This window comes from Neoarius graeffei, chromosome 15 (assembly GCF_027579695.1).
Source record: "Neoarius graeffei isolate fNeoGra1 chromosome 15, fNeoGra1.pri, whole genome shotgun sequence".
NCBI lineage: Eukaryota > Metazoa > Chordata > Actinopteri > Siluriformes > Ariidae > Neoarius > Neoarius graeffei.
The window spans coordinates 20,976,032-20,991,672 of record NC_083583.1 but is presented as its reverse complement, the minus strand read 5'-3'; the positions used below and the strand labels follow the sequence as shown (position 1 = coordinate 20,991,672).

General features: G+C 40.9%; 1 protein-coding gene and 1 non-coding gene across 2 annotated transcripts in view; one reads left to right on the top strand and one right to left on the bottom strand.

Moving 5' to 3' along the window:
- Positions 1 to 15,641, top strand: part of LOC132899240 (CLIP-associating protein 1-like) — a 233,637-nt gene that overhangs the window by 54,362 nt on the left and 163,634 nt on the right. Inside the window, exons 3-8 of the mRNA XM_060940986.1 lie at positions 6,643 to 6,721; positions 6,913 to 7,016; positions 7,274 to 7,365; positions 7,461 to 7,536; positions 9,579 to 9,676; positions 9,881 to 9,945. Of these exons, the coding sequence (XP_060796969.1) occupies positions 6,643 to 6,721; positions 6,913 to 7,016; positions 7,274 to 7,365; positions 7,461 to 7,536; positions 9,579 to 9,676; positions 9,881 to 9,945 (514 nt within the window). The remainder of the gene's footprint in view (positions 1 to 6,642; positions 6,722 to 6,912; positions 7,017 to 7,273; positions 7,366 to 7,460; positions 7,537 to 9,578; positions 9,677 to 9,880; positions 9,946 to 15,641) is intronic.
- LOC132899804 (U4atac minor spliceosomal RNA) lies at positions 4,926 to 5,056 on the bottom strand. Its single transcript, XR_009656710.1, has one exon. It is a non-coding gene; the product is annotated as a U4atac minor spliceosomal RNA (small nuclear RNA).

Below are 15,641 nucleotides of genomic sequence, written 5' to 3'. Positions count from 1 at the left end.
TATACGTCAGTTACGTCGCTACGTTTGCATAAACCTTGGCGCGAATATCGAAGCAAAAACAACACGAAAGAAGCAGCAGCAACAACAACAACAATAATAATAATAATGGATGACTTCGCATTTGTACAGCTGCTGCTTCTCGTCGCTTAAAAATGGCGATCTTTCGCGGTCTTGTTATTGTTGTCGGTCTTAACAACTCCACCCCCCCGCTGACGTAAGCGGTTCTTTCCTCTGGCCCAGCAGAGAGTTGGTGCTAGCCTGGAACCGGTTTTTCTGGCCCCAGAGCCAGTTCTTTGTCAGTGGAAACAGAAAACCCGGTTTCAAACTAAGCACTGGCCCCGAACCAGCCCTGGAACTGCTTTGGTGGAAAAGGGGCGTGTGTGTGTGTGTGCACGCTCATGGTGCACTTGTGTGTGCATGTGTGTGTGTGGTTAAATGCAGAGGACAAATTTCACTGTGCTTGAGTGTGCATGTGACAAATAAAGGCTTCTTCTTCTTTATACACCACAAAGATGTGTTTTTGACAGCGTACAAATGAAATTAGTCCCATCCCTGTCACCATGAGTCACTTGCTTCGAAGAAAATATGTTTTTCTGAAAATTCAGAAATGAAGTAATAATCCAGCTGAAGACATTTTTCATGATATTCACTGGAATGCACTTATTTCATTATTTATGCCTTCAGTTTACACTAAAATGCTGGTATATGGAAATGTACTGCTGAGATGATGTTGTATGCTGCTGTATCTGTGCAGATGTATCGTGTGTGTGTGTGTGTGTGAGAGAGAGAGCTCTGTGCTCTTGCTGCAGTTCGTGTGTGTACTGCAGTAGAGTTTTGCAGGGGGAAGCCCGCATAATGAATGCAGTTCAGCCGGACTGAAGGCCTGAAAGACCTGAAGAGCTGCAGCACTCTCAGTGTGTTCTTTATACTCCTGCCTGAGCCCGTCACAATCACATGTTCAATCTGTCGTCTCTGTTTAACTTGCGGTGTATAACCTGGCAAATAAAACGACCAAAGACAAAGAAAGACACTAATAGATGTGTTCTGCTGTACACTGTGGCTCAGCAGGTTACCTGTAATCCTCCATGTTGTTGCTAAAACCCAAGTGTGGTGAAAAGTGAGCATGCCGGTTGTCATCACCTCACCGTTTGACCTATTTACTAGAACGTTCCCAATTTACCAGGACGTTCTCACGACGCCTGAGCCGAGCCGACCAATCAGAACTCTTTTTCCACAGCTGGCCTGGAAACCCAGTCATCTCCACCAAGTGTAACCGCGCCACATGCAGAAATGGGGCCAGGAGTCCCTCTGCAGCTCTTACAGCTTATTTTCATACACACACACACACACACACACACACACACACACACACACACAGAAATCGAACCCTAATATTAACCCCAGTAACCAAAAGGAAACCTTTATGGATCTTTAAGGTTTTTTTTTTTCCACCTCGTGGCAACCAGCGAAATGTCCCCATAAGCTTAAACCTATCATATATTCCTATACTAAAAATCTGATGAAACTCTCCTGAATGTGTGTGTGTGTGTGTGTGTTGTATTGCAGATGTGTGTGATCCACAGATCTAGTTCAGAGGCCTGTAGTTCCCTCAGGCAAGAAATCCACACCAGGAAAGCATAAACTGCAGCCTTACTAGAACTACTCGCTCTTGTGTGTGTGTGTGTGTGTGTGTGTGTGTGTGTGTGTGTGTGTACAGTATGTGAACCACAGTGGCACTGTTGAATTCTCGAATCTGATTGGTCAGAAGGTGTTGATTAATTTTCTGTAACTCTAAAGCTACAATAATTCCAGCTGTAATTCAAATCCCAGGTTTATTAATTTGCACTAGCAGCGCTGACGCACATTGTTACTCTCACTCAGGATCTTTCTACTTTATTAATCATCATCATCATCTTCTTCTCCTAACATTTTAGGACGCTATTTCTCCCTCAGTTTTCAACCAATCATCACCAAATTTCACATGAAGAATACCTCTGGGCTGAATTAAGTTGCTATGACTTTTGGTGCAGATCTGGATCACCAAACCAAAATGATCCTTGAAAAATAGGCTTTTTTTTTCAATCACTTATACTTTAACTCTGTCAATTTTCATGATTCTTTTCAGTCAGTTTTTTATTTTTTGTTCAGGGCAGCAGGGCGCAACTTTTCCTTGACCTTCAATTGACAAAGGTCTGCGAGCGCAAATTACTGTGACTTTAGTCACAGACTCTATCTAGTATTAATAAACTTTTTCGAACGTGCTATCGTTTCTGTCCTAACAGTTTACACAGGGTCTCTCGACAAAAACTCAGCTTAATATATCGATTAAAAGGTGTTCTTATTTAACAGAGAAAAACAGAGAATTGTTAATATCATGAAGCTTTCTGTATGGAAACGATTAGTTGACATTTATGGAAGGAGTCTCAAGTGTCAGTGTTGTGCAACAGTCAGATTTACCAGCATGAGAAAGTGTGCTTTCAAGTGCGCTTCCTTGTTAACATGAAAAGATTTTTCTTTTCTTGCCCCCCAGCCCCCGAGAGAGGCTGGTGAGGGAACAGCTGTTTAAAACAACTGTAAAGTAACACAACAGGAACAAAGAGCTATCCTTGGCATCCCACATCATTAAACATAACTGTAATCGCACTCCGTTAGCTCTTCCTTGGTTACTGTACCATTTCTAGAGTCAGTCGAAAAAACACTATTTTTCCATGCGAGCGACGAGACATGACAACTTCCCTTGTCTTTCTAAAATGTTTACTTAAAAACAACAAGGTAAATCACAAAGTCTGGCGCACGGTCAAAAGACTGTGTTGCTTCCACCGTGTTCTGACTCGAAACTAAGGTATACACAGTCAGTTACCATAGTGACCACTATAGTGATGTCACATCATAAGATTTAGAACATGGAACTCTTTTCTATGTTCTTTTCCTATGTTCTAAACTCTTTTCTAGGTTCTTAAATTATCATCATTCATTTTTAACTGTTTTTAACTTAAATTATTATTGCTTAACTGGCCCTTACAATAACTATAAATGGTTAAAAGTGTGACATGTTCATTAATATACTCCTCCATGTATTTATTCATCGTGGGTTGTGGGGGAGCTGGAGCCAATCCCAGCTGACATTGGGTGAGAGGCGGGGTACACCCCGGACAGGTTGTCAGTCTGTCTCGAGGGTAATACAGATATGAACTATCATTCCCATTCCTGTTCACAATTTTTAGATAGATAGATCCATCCATCCCAAGCTGGGAAATTGCTTTGTTGCAGCAGTAAGTTATCAGACATGCGAAAAGAAACACCGTACAACATAAAATAGAATTAAAAAAAAGATCCCAAGAACAAGCCGACTAGACAAATAAAATGTAACGATAAAAAAATATATCTATATATGTGCTTTGTACATTCATTCATTCATTCATTATCTCTAGCCGCTTTATCCTTCTACAGGGTCGCAGGCAAGCTGGAGCCTATCCCAGCTGACTATGGGCGAAAGGCGGGGTACACCCTGGACAAGTCGCCAGGTCATCACAGGGCTGACACATAGACACAGACAACCATTCACACTCACATTCACACCTACGCTCAATTTAGAGTCACCAGTTAACCTAACCTGCATGTCTTTGGACTGTGGGGGAAACCGGAGCACCCGGAGGAAACCCACGCGGACACGGGGAGAACATGCAAACTCCACACAGAAAGGCCCTCGCCGGCCCCGGGGCTCGAACCCAGGACCTTCTTGCTGTGAGGCGACAGCGCTAACCACTACACCACCGTGCCGCCCTGCTTTGTACATGTGAATGTATATTAATAGTGCTAAAAACAAGACATGTGATAAAGATAAAAACTGTGCAAAAGTGGCAGTATTGAATGGAAGATAAATAAATAAAAGCAAACCAACAAACTCTAACGGTACAAAGTGATGGGCGGGCGGCACGGTGGTGTAGTGGTTAGCGCTGTCGCCTCACAGCAAGAAGGTCCGGGTTCGAGCCCAGCGGCTGACAAGGGCCTTTCTGTGTGGAGTTTGCATGTTCTCCCCGTGTCTGTGTGGGTTTCCTCCGGGTGCTCCGTTTTCCCCGACAGTCCAAAGACATGCAGGTTAGGTTAACTGGTGACTCTAAATTGACCGTAGGTGTGAATGTGAGTGTGAATGGTTGTTTGTCTCTACAGTATGTGTCAGTCCTGCGATGACCTGGCGACTTGTCCAAGGTGTACCCCGCCTCTCGCCCGTAGTCAGCTGGGGTAGGCTCCAGCTTGCCTGCGACCCTGCACATTATAAGCGGCTACAGATAATGGATGGATGGATGGACCAGGGTTATAATATAAACAGGACGATACAGCAGAGAGAGTAGAGTAGCACAATCCATAATGCCTTTTGACTATGACAGGAATGTGGAAAACATACAAACGCCACACAGAAAGACTGACAGGTTCGAACCCAGAACCTTCTTGCTAACCACTGCGCTGCTCTCAGGAGTACACTGAAAACTGTATCTGTTGGTAAATTGCTGTGGTGTAAAAGGAATAAAACACTACAGGGTGTGCTGTTATTGGGTGGTAACAGTGCTTCATGTCAACCGACCTCATACCACTCTGGAGTTGATCATTTCCCCCAAGTGTTTTATTCCTTACGTGTTAAATGATGTAAAAAATAATAAGCAGGTAGAGATAGTGTTTGTGATCTATAAAATATCAAGGATGAGTGTTATTAATACATTAATTTCATCTACGATGGGTGCTTTGGGCAGAAAAACCAAAAAGTTTGCTTAAATCTGTAATTATGTAAAGAAATAAGACACTCCCGAATCACTGTACCTGAAACACAAAGATTTAACCAGAAGCTCTTTTTTTCCTTAAATGAGCCACTAGAGAGCAGTGTTACAGCATTAATTTATTTATTTTCTTTTTTCAACCAGTTTGTAAAAGGTTCCAAAAACTGCACCAGAGCCTGAACACAGCTGTTCAGGTGATGCTGGTTGTGTTGGTTAGGTGTCAGCAGGGATGCTCTCACTACACGTTCATTGAACAGCCCAATCCACCCCAAGACAAGGATAGTTAAGAGATTATTGTGTCGAGTACCAGTGATATCATTATACCTCGGAATTTACTCCATGGTAGATAGTTACATATCCGATTTGTTTACGTTTTATTCATAGATCTGCGAGTAGAAATTACAGTATACTTGTTCCATGTAGTAGTTTTAAAATACCGCATATATTTATAGAAACAGCAGAGAATAAAGTAGGGATTTTTTCACTACCCATGAGCCTTTGCTGTGCGATTTGCATACCACCAGTGAGCTCTCGAATGGGCGGGGTTATACCGCTGATACAAGACAAACGCAAAAAAAAAAAAACCTCTTACTCATTGCTCACTGCATATTTGATGAAAAAACATCTAACTTTTGGTTTATATATATATATATATATATATATATATATATATATATATATATATATATATATAAACCAAAAGTTAAATGTGTGTGTGTGTGTGTGTGTATATATATATATAAACCAAAAGTTAGATGTATATATATATATATATATATATATATATATATATATATATAGGGCCGGCTCTAGGTCTTTGGCTGCCCTAGGCGAGATTGAGTTTTGGCGCCCCCCCCCAAGAAAAAAACCCTCTAATAACATCTAAATAACACTTTAATCTAATCACTCTATTCTATTACTATTAAACAATGTACGGTGCATGGACAATAAACAAGAAGTCATTTTTATCTTTTTCATTATTGTTATTATTGTTATCATTATTCACATAAAGTGTCACAAAGTAAAATGACCACACAAATTAAATACATATCTCCATATAATGGGCAAAAACTCTTCCGCACCCTGTTCAAAGTGTAGTGCATGGACAATAAACAAGAAATTATTTTTAGTTTCTTTTTTGCTATTAAAAGTTAAGTCATCTCTGAAGAATTAACAAATTAAATGAATAAAAAATTCTACAATTCTAAATTGTGCAAACTTAAGCACCCTGTTAGGACATCAATGGGCTGTATTTTCAAACAAAAGTGCTATTATGGGTACTTTGTTATTGAAGTAACATTACAATGGGACTCGTCTGGTCTTCCTAATGGCAAATTCCTTGATAATATCATCAAATGATATTTCTCTTGAGATCTCTTGGTTGATGCTCATCAGAGCAAGCCCATTCAGACGTTCTTGACTCATTGTTAACCTTAAGTATGTCTTCAGCAGTTTTAATTTTAATTGGGGTTTTGGTCGCCCTTGGCGCCCCTGGGCACACTTTGCGCTCTAGGCAATTGCCTAGGTCGCCTATAGCAATCGCCGGCGCTGTATATACGTATATATTCAAGTCAACTTTATTGTCAAATATGCTATACAATATCAGTCCTCTCTGACCCATGGTGCAAACAGGCAATGCAATAAATAAAAATAGAATAATTCAAAAAACAAACAATATAAACAGTATAAACACTCTAGATAGGAACTAGACATAGACTAAACACTCAAACAATATAAACAGTATAAATAAACAGTATAAACACTAGATAAGAACAAGGCATAGACTAAACACTCAGACAATATAAACAGTGTAAACATATAGTGTATTTATATGTTTATTTATATGTATTATTATGTCTTTCTTTTTCAGGTGGCTCTACTGGGAATGGACATTGTGTCTGCTTTAGTGACCAGATTACAAAATCGATTTAAACCCCAAATTGGTACAGGTAAACATATTGCTTATTGTTTGAAACGACCCAGTATTTATTACAGACATAGATATTTTCTAGAGCTAACTTTCATCGTACATGACTAAAACGGAGAGTTTACAGACCAGATTCACGCCTGATTCATTATAAATATTTGCAGTGTCATAAAAACATGTGTAAGTTTTCCATCTTTGTCCTTTTATCTTCAGTCCTGCCCAGTTTAACAGACCGTTTAGGCGACGCCAAAGACCAAGTAAGAGACCAAGCCCAGGCTCTGCTGTTAAAAATAATGGATCAAGCTGCCAATCCACAGGTATGTACTCCCTTACGAGTGAATATAATTATTTAAAAGCTCAGTTTTACACAGTCTGCTCTGTTCTGTTCTTTTAACACATATAAACAGGTCCTAAACACAGGCATCATATTCTCTGTGGGCCATGATGATTATCTGATGGATTATTAGCCAGGCAGATAGTTTATCATATATTTCAAAAATCACACTGCATGATATTTCTTGATATTTTATCATTCTTGCTTTATGCTTTCAACCACGTGATCTGGCGTTTGCAGTACGTATGGGACAAAATGTTGGGAGGATTCAAACACAAGAACAACAGGAGCAGAGAGGCTGTCTGTTTTTGCCTTATTTCCACACTAAATATGTGCGTATCACTCATCATCCAGTCTGTATGGTCATTTATAGTGAGCATTAAAAGTGGAAATAATGAATTTTTTTTTTATTGCTAATTTTTTTCAGATATGGAGCCCAGGGTTTAACTCTGAGCAAGATTGTACCTCACATATGTAGTCTATTAGGAGACCCTGCAAGTCAGGTAAGTACAGGCTTTTTTTTTTTTTAGAGTTTTAAATAAAATTTCATGACGTTATTTTGTGAAACCTTGGCTTTGGGCGCCATCTAGTGGTCAAGTAATATACTACATAAAAATGCAGTATTTGGTGCATATTGGTTTATAAACATTACAGTCTAGCACAGTGCATAACAGTAACATAAACAAGAGCTGAGTATTAGGCTTTTTAAAAGATTTATATATTTATTGGTATCCATCCATCCATTATCTGTAGCCGCTTATCCTATTCTACAGGGTCGCAGACAAGCTCTGGAGCCTATCCTATGGGTGAGAGGCGGGGTACACACTGGACAAGTCGCCAGGTTATCGCAGGGCTGACACATAGAGACAAACAACCATTCACACCTATGGTCAATTTAGAGTCACCAGTTAACCTAACCTGCATGTCTTTGGACTGTGGGGGAAACCGGAGCACCCGGAGGAAACCCACATAGACACGGGGAGAACATGCAAACTCCGCACAGAAAGGCCCTCGTCGGCCGCTGGGCTCGAACCCAGGACCTTCCTTCTGTGTGGCGACACCACCATGTCGCCCTTATTTATTGGTATATCCCAATAAAAATACATACCAATTTTAGCCACACTAAAGCGAACTCAACACCAAAGGAAAATAATGGAACAGGAGAATTAATTCTCATCTCATCTCATTATCTGTAGCCGCTTTATCCTTCTACAGGGTCGCAGGCAAGCTGGAGCCTATCCCAGCTGACTACGGGCGAAAGGCGGGGTACACCCTGGACAAGTCGCCAGGTCATCACAGGGCCGACACATAGACACAGACAACCATTCACACCTACGGTCAATTTAGAGTCACCAGTTAACCTAACCTGCATGTCTTTGGACTGTGGGGGAAACCGGAGCACCCGGAGGAAACCCACGCGGACACGGGGAGAACATGCAAACTCCACACAGAAAGGCCCTCGCTGGCCACGGGGCTCGAACCCGGACCTTCTTGCTGTGAGGCGACAGCGCTAACCACTACACCACCGTGCCGCCCGGAGAATTAATTAAAGTAGAATAATTTATTATTAATTACTCATATGATTTTATGATATTTAAAGAATCACTCAACTCTGAGCTCTGCTGAACCCTGAACTAGTGTTGTCGGACTTGAGACCGGTCTCGAGACTACTTTTTGAAGGTCTCGGTCTCATCTCAGAATTGAGCACATTTTTGCTCAGTCTTGTCTCGGTCTCAGACAAAGACGATTCTGGATTTTATTTCAAGACCGGTCAAGACCACAACTGTGGGGATTTCACTAAATTGGTTGTGTATCGTCTGATTTATTTGTCATCATTACTGTAATTGGATGTAAAATTTCCTGCTTCAAATGCAACGTGGCTCACTGTGAATTCGAAATTTTATTACTCTTAACAGTTGTCACCCCTCCCCCACCCTTTCACACACACACGGTTTCGTCTAGAGCATCTTGTATTAATGTATAATGATGACATTTCGTCACCGCGTAATTTCAGAGTTTCCCGGTTAATCGCTTTAACACTAGCACTGATGATTTTCAAGCCTTGTCGGTCATCTCGTAGATCATTGACTGGACGAGTCAAGTGTCTGCTGTAACAGCACAGCCGCAGAAATTGTGTAGCTTCATTGCATTCTGGAATTTTGAGTCCAGTGTTTGTTGTCTCCACTAATTCTATACTGGATTATTTATTAATATGACGTTGAAGATCGCTGGTGAGAAAAGAGGCTCTTGTACTTTTGTTTTTCAGGAGCTAATAGTGAAACCTGACCGTCGGTTACGTTTTTTTTCTCCGAATAAAATTCATCGTAACTGCACTAGCAATATCCTGTGATATTATATAGAGTGTCGCATAACCACAAACTTCTCATCGGAATAACAGAAATACGGCACCAAACCACTGCTGAACAACCCAAAGCCTACTTAATGTGTTTTCAGTGTGTTTTCCTTCCTTCATTTCCTTCCTAACTCATTATTTATTGAAATGAAGGGTGCGTTTGTGTCAGAATCTTTATTCTTTATGCTCCAGGTTCGAGATGGGGCGATGAACTGTCTTGTGGAGATTTACAGACATGTTGGAGAGAGAGTGCGAATGGATCTTGGGAAAAAAGGCTTGCCACAATCACGGTATGACCTTTCAAAAAAAGTGTTTTTGATTGTTTGCCTTTAAAACTGTGTCACCACATTAATGCATCCTGCTCTATTTTTGTTCCTTTGTGAAGTTCCCTTTTTGGTGTTCCTGCATGTGACTGAAGTTCTCACTTACAAACATTGTAAGTGGGATTATGGTAGTGCAGCTGAAACATCGTTCTTTTTGTCATTTGCCTTTAGGTTGAATGTCATTTTTAGTAAATTCGACGAAGTACAGCGATCAGGGAACATGGTGCTGTCTGCAGGTGAGTGATTATACTACATCAGCCCATGTGTGTATGCATTTGTTTTGGGGTTTGTAGGATAAAACCATCCAACACTTTTAATCTGAGCAGTTTGTTGCGTAATGTTCAAATGACAATGCTGTACAGTGACACGTCTCTCATAGTTTAATCATCAGATTATTTGTGTTTGTCTCATTACATTAAATTACATCCATCTAGTAGACGCTCTCATCCAGAGCGACATACAATGTACCAGAGCAGCCTGGGGGTTAGGTGCCTTGCTCAAAGGCACTTCAGCCATTCCTGCTGGTCCAGGGAATCGAACCAGCAACCTTTCCGTCTCTAACCTTTAGGCTATGACTTCCTCTTATAGTAGATTATTTTGGATAATGATATCATAATAGTCATAAGAAATATACACAAAACGTTATTGCAGCCTAACAGTGACAGGCATGCCAGGCAGGGATGGCAATTTTCCGCCGAACGGCGGAAATCCGCCATTTTAAATTTCAATTTTATCATTTTTGTGGAACGTCTAAATCCGTAGAGAAAAGTTTTAGGGGGGGTTAGGTACCTAACTTTTATTGCTGCTACCGAGATTAGTGTCAAATCGTATCGAAACCACATGTCTCGCGAACAACGGAAGCTTCTATATCGAGTGTAACAATGAAAATAAGCAAACGAGTCTGTGATTGGTTGCGAAGTGAAGGATTCAACCAATGCGAAAGCATGTTTCATTTCACTGGCCGCCATTTTGCCTTTAGCTAAATGTCTTGCACGAGGTTTTGAAAGCATTGTTTTCCGAGGAAATATGAAGTTTTTATCACGAGATCAAGAAGCATTGGTGGCTGAAATTGACAAAAATGTCAAGAACAAATTTTGTTGGGATTGGCTACAGCAACTGGTGACTCTAAATTGACCGTAGGTGTGAATGTGAGTGTGAATGGTTGTCTGTGTCTATGTGTCAGCCCTGTGATGACCTGACGACTTGTCCAGGGTGTACCCCGCCTTTCGCCCGTAGTCAGCTGGGATAGGCTCCAGCTTGCCTGCGACCCTGTAGAAGGATAAAGCGGCTACAGATAATGAGATGAGATGAGATTAGCTACAGCGGACAGTTACTACGAAAGTGAAACTTGGAAAAAAGATCGAGGAGATCAGCGAGATGCTTGAACAGTTTATCAAGAAGTGCAATTTGCCTGGCAAAGCATTTTGCATTTATTGTAACGATGTGATCAGCTACGGATCCCGTGGCTGTGTGGCATTAATTGACCATGCTTCTAAGGTCAAGAAACACTCGGATGTTATTGCACTTCGTAAATATGCCTGGGGCAGTCAGAGTAAGTTGTCTTTTTTCTATTAAACTTTAGATACTTACTTATTTTTATCATGTATTTTTCACACAATATACATGTAAAATGGCTAGAAAATAGGTAGAAGAGGCTAAAAAGGCTAAAGCTTCAGGGGGGCTCCGCCCCCCTGAACCCCCCGTTCGGAGTTTCAGCTGAAATAAAATTTTCCTGTTGCCATCCCTGGCCAGGGGATTAGGTTTATTCTCCATTTGTGATTATATTTTTCAGTATATTTTGATACCTGAAGTATCCATAAAGCATCAGCAGCACCGATTGAGAGGATACATATAAAATACAGTGACATGGTTCATACTCGTTTTTTTCTTTTCCTAAAATGCATTAGGAGGAGTGTGGCGTGCAGATGTTGTTGTGATCATCAGTATGTTTCTGAAATCCCACTCTGATGATACAGTGCTCCTTATTTTAAGCTGGTTGTAAACAGTGCCAGTTAGTGTGAATGAGATTGGCAGCTTGTGCGCTGGGACTCTCAGCTCTGTTCTTGTGTATTTAACAATACAGAGGACTGATACGTTTATTGGCACTGTTACTCTGGACCACAGTATTGAGCTGTGTGTGATTAATAACCTTCCTTGGTGTTTCTTTCTCTGAACTCCTGGATCACTTCATTCTCCTCCACTCAATAACTTTCAGACTTAAAAGGATAATTATTTATACATTCTGGATTATACTTTCAAAAATAACAGTAGGTGAATGTCATCTCATTATCTGTAGCCGCTTTATCCTTCTACAGGGTCGCAGGCAAGCTGGAGCCTATCCCAGCTGACTACGGGCGAAAGGCGGGGTACACCCTGGACAAGTCGCCAGGTCATCACAGGGCTGACACATAGACACAGACAACCATTCACACTCACATTCACACCTACGGTCAATTTAGAGTCACCAGTTAACCTAACCTGCATGTCTTTGGACTGTGGGGGAAACCGGAGCACCCGGAGGAAACCCACGCGGACACGGGGAGAACATGCAAACTCCGCACAGAAAGGCCCTCGTCGGCCACGGGGCTCGAACCCGGACCTTCTTGCTGTGAGGCGACAGCGCTAACCACTACACCACCGTGCCACCCAGTAGGCGAATGATTAGATATTTAATTCAGTTTATTATTTAGTAGGGCTGTCAATCGATTAAAATATTTAACCACAATTAATCACATTATTGTCCATAGTTAACTCACGATTAATCACATTATTGTCCATAGTCAACTCACGATTAATCACATTTTTATCTGTAGTCAACTCACGATTAATCACATTATTATCTGTAGTTTGCTCACGACTAATCGCGTTATTGTCCATAGTTAACTTGCGATTAATTGCGTTATTGTTCATAGTTAACTCACGATTAATTGGATGAATGTTCATCGTTAACTCACGATTAATCAAGTCAAGTCAAGTTTATTTGTATAGCGCTTTTAACAATAAACATTGTCGCAAAGCAGCTTTACAGAATTTGAACGACTTAAAACATGAGCTAATTTTATCCCTAATCTATCCCCAATGAGCAAGCCTGTGGCGACGGTGGCAAGGAAAAACTCCCTCAGATGACATGAGGAAGAAACCTCGAGAGGAACCAGACCTAAAAGGGAACCCATCCTCATTTGGGCAACAACAGACAACATGACTATAATATTAACAGTTTTAACATGAAGTCAGTTTCATTGATGTTATAACTCTTCATTAATGGGAACTTGAGTACAAAACTGTTCATGACAACTGCAGTCCGAAAGTTAGCAAGTCAACCTCAGCCACAAAAGCATTACTGTAAGTGTCCAGAGCGTCCTCCAGGTGTGACTTTCAACTGTCTACATGGGGCCATCCTCCACAGGAGCGATGCAATGAGACTCCAACCAGACACAGGGAACCAGGATGGATCAGGCAGGTCCGAGGAGCAGAAGAGGTCAGCATCTCGATCCCAGGACTGACATGTAACTCAGAGGACAGGTTTGGGGGGGAGGGGGAGAGAGAGAAAACACAGGTTGTTAGGTATGCCCAATGTCACCTGAATAAGTAGGAACAGTATACATATTGCACTGAGTACAAGCAGGGACTCCGGCAGCTAACTATGACAGCATAACTAAAAGGGGAGAGCCAGAAGGTAACACAGGCATGAGGGAGCCCCGGGACATAAAGCAGCAGCCACTACACCGTCAACAAACTCAAGTGAGCAAGCGAGTGGGGACTGACAGCATCCATACATCCCAGTTTACCAAAACACTCTGTCTGAGGACCCTCCAGATCTACACCTTTACCTCATAAACATCATTAACGAAAGGCTTGACTAAACAGATATGTTTTCAGCCTAGACTTAAACACTGAGACTGTGTCTGATTCCTGAACACTACTTGGAAGGCTGTTCCATAACTGTGGGGCTTTGTAAGAAAAGGCTCTGCCCCCTGATGTAGCCTTCACTATACGAGGTACCAGCAGATAGCCTGCACCTTTTGATCTAAGTAGGCGTGGCGGGTCATAGAGGACCAGAAGTTCACTCAGGTACTGTGGTGCGAGACCATTCAGTGCTTTAAAGGTCAATAGTAGTATTTTATAATCAATACGAAATTTGATTGGGAGCCAATGCAGTGTGGATAAGACAGGGGTGATGTGGTCATATTTTCTAGTTCTAGTAAGGACTCTTGCTGCTGCATTTTGAACTAACTGGAGCTTGTTTATGCACTTATTGGAACATCCAGACAGTAAGGCATTACAATAATCCAACCTGGAGGTAACAAAAGCATGAACTAGTTTTTCTGCGTGATGTAGTGACATTAAATTTCTTATCTTAGCAATATTTCTGAGATGAAAGAAAGCTATCCGGGTGATGTTATCAGTGTGAGTTTCGAATGAAAGACTGGGGTCAATAATTACCCCGAGGTCTTTTACTACTGCACGTGAAGAAACAGAAAGGCCACCCAGAGTTACTGTGTAAGAAAACTTACTTCTAGCTGCATGTGGTCCTAGTACAAGTACTTCAGTCTTGTCAGAATTAAACAGAAGGAAGTTAATAAGCATCCAGTGTCTAATGTCCTTCACACATTCATCAATGTGAATTATTAAGCTGGTGTCTCTCATCAGGTTTTGCAAAAACATACAACTGTGTGTCATCAGCATAACAGTGGAAACTAATACAATGTTTACGAATAACATCACCCAGAGGTAACATATATAAAGAAAAGAGCAGTGGACCCAAGACAGAACCTTGTGGAACACCAAACTTTACCTCAGTATGTCTAGAAAAATCACCATTTACATCAACATACTGATAGCGATCAGTTAAATAAGAGCTGAGCCAGGAGAGGGCCGTTCCCTTAACTCCCACAACATTTTCTAGTCTATCCAGAAGAATGGAATGATCAATGGTATCAAATGCTGCACTAAGGTCAAGCAACACAAGCAGCGAGACACAGCCCTGATCAGACGCCAACAGTAGGTCGTTTACTACTTTAACCAGAGCTGTCTCTGTGCTATGATGAGGTCTAAATCCTGACTGATACATTTCATGGATATTATTCCTATGTAAATATGAGCATAACTGCTGTGCCACAACTTTTTCAAGGATCTTGGAGATAAAGGGGAGGTTTGATATTGGCCGATAATTGGACAGCTGACAGGGATCAGGGTCAGATTTTTTAAATCAGGGGTTTGATAACTGCTAGTTTAAAGGATTTGGGTACATAGCCAATTGTAAGAGAAAAAATTTATTATTTTTAGAAGCGGTTCAGTTACTTCAGGTATTATCTGTTTGAATAGACGTGTAGGTAAGGGGTCTAGTACACAAGTTGAGGCTTTTGATGCGGAGATTAATGAAAGTAATTCAATTTCTCTAAGGGGAGTAAAACATTCTAATTGCTGATCTGATAGTTATATTGTTAACTACAGGGTCACTTACATTGTCTCACCTTAAATTAGTAGTTTGAATTTTTTGTTGGATATTCTCAATTTTGTCATTAAAAAAATTAATGAAGTCGTTGCTACTACATACTACAGGTGTGCATGCGTCTATAGTGGACTTATTCCACTTTATTATATAAAGTGGAATTAATCACATTTTTGTCCATAGTTAACTCATGATTAATCACATGACTGGTCATAGTTATCTCACGATTAATCACATTATTGTCCATAGTTAGCTCACGATTAATTGCGTGATTGTCCATAGTTAACTCACGATTAATCACGTGATTGTCCAGTGTTAACTCACGATTAATCGCGTGATTGTCCAGTGTTAACTCATGATTAATCACGTTATTGTCCATAGTTAGCTCACGATTAATTGCGTGATTGTCCATAGTTAACTCACGATTAATCGCGTGATTGTCCAGTGTTAACTCACGATTAATCACGTTATTGTCCATCG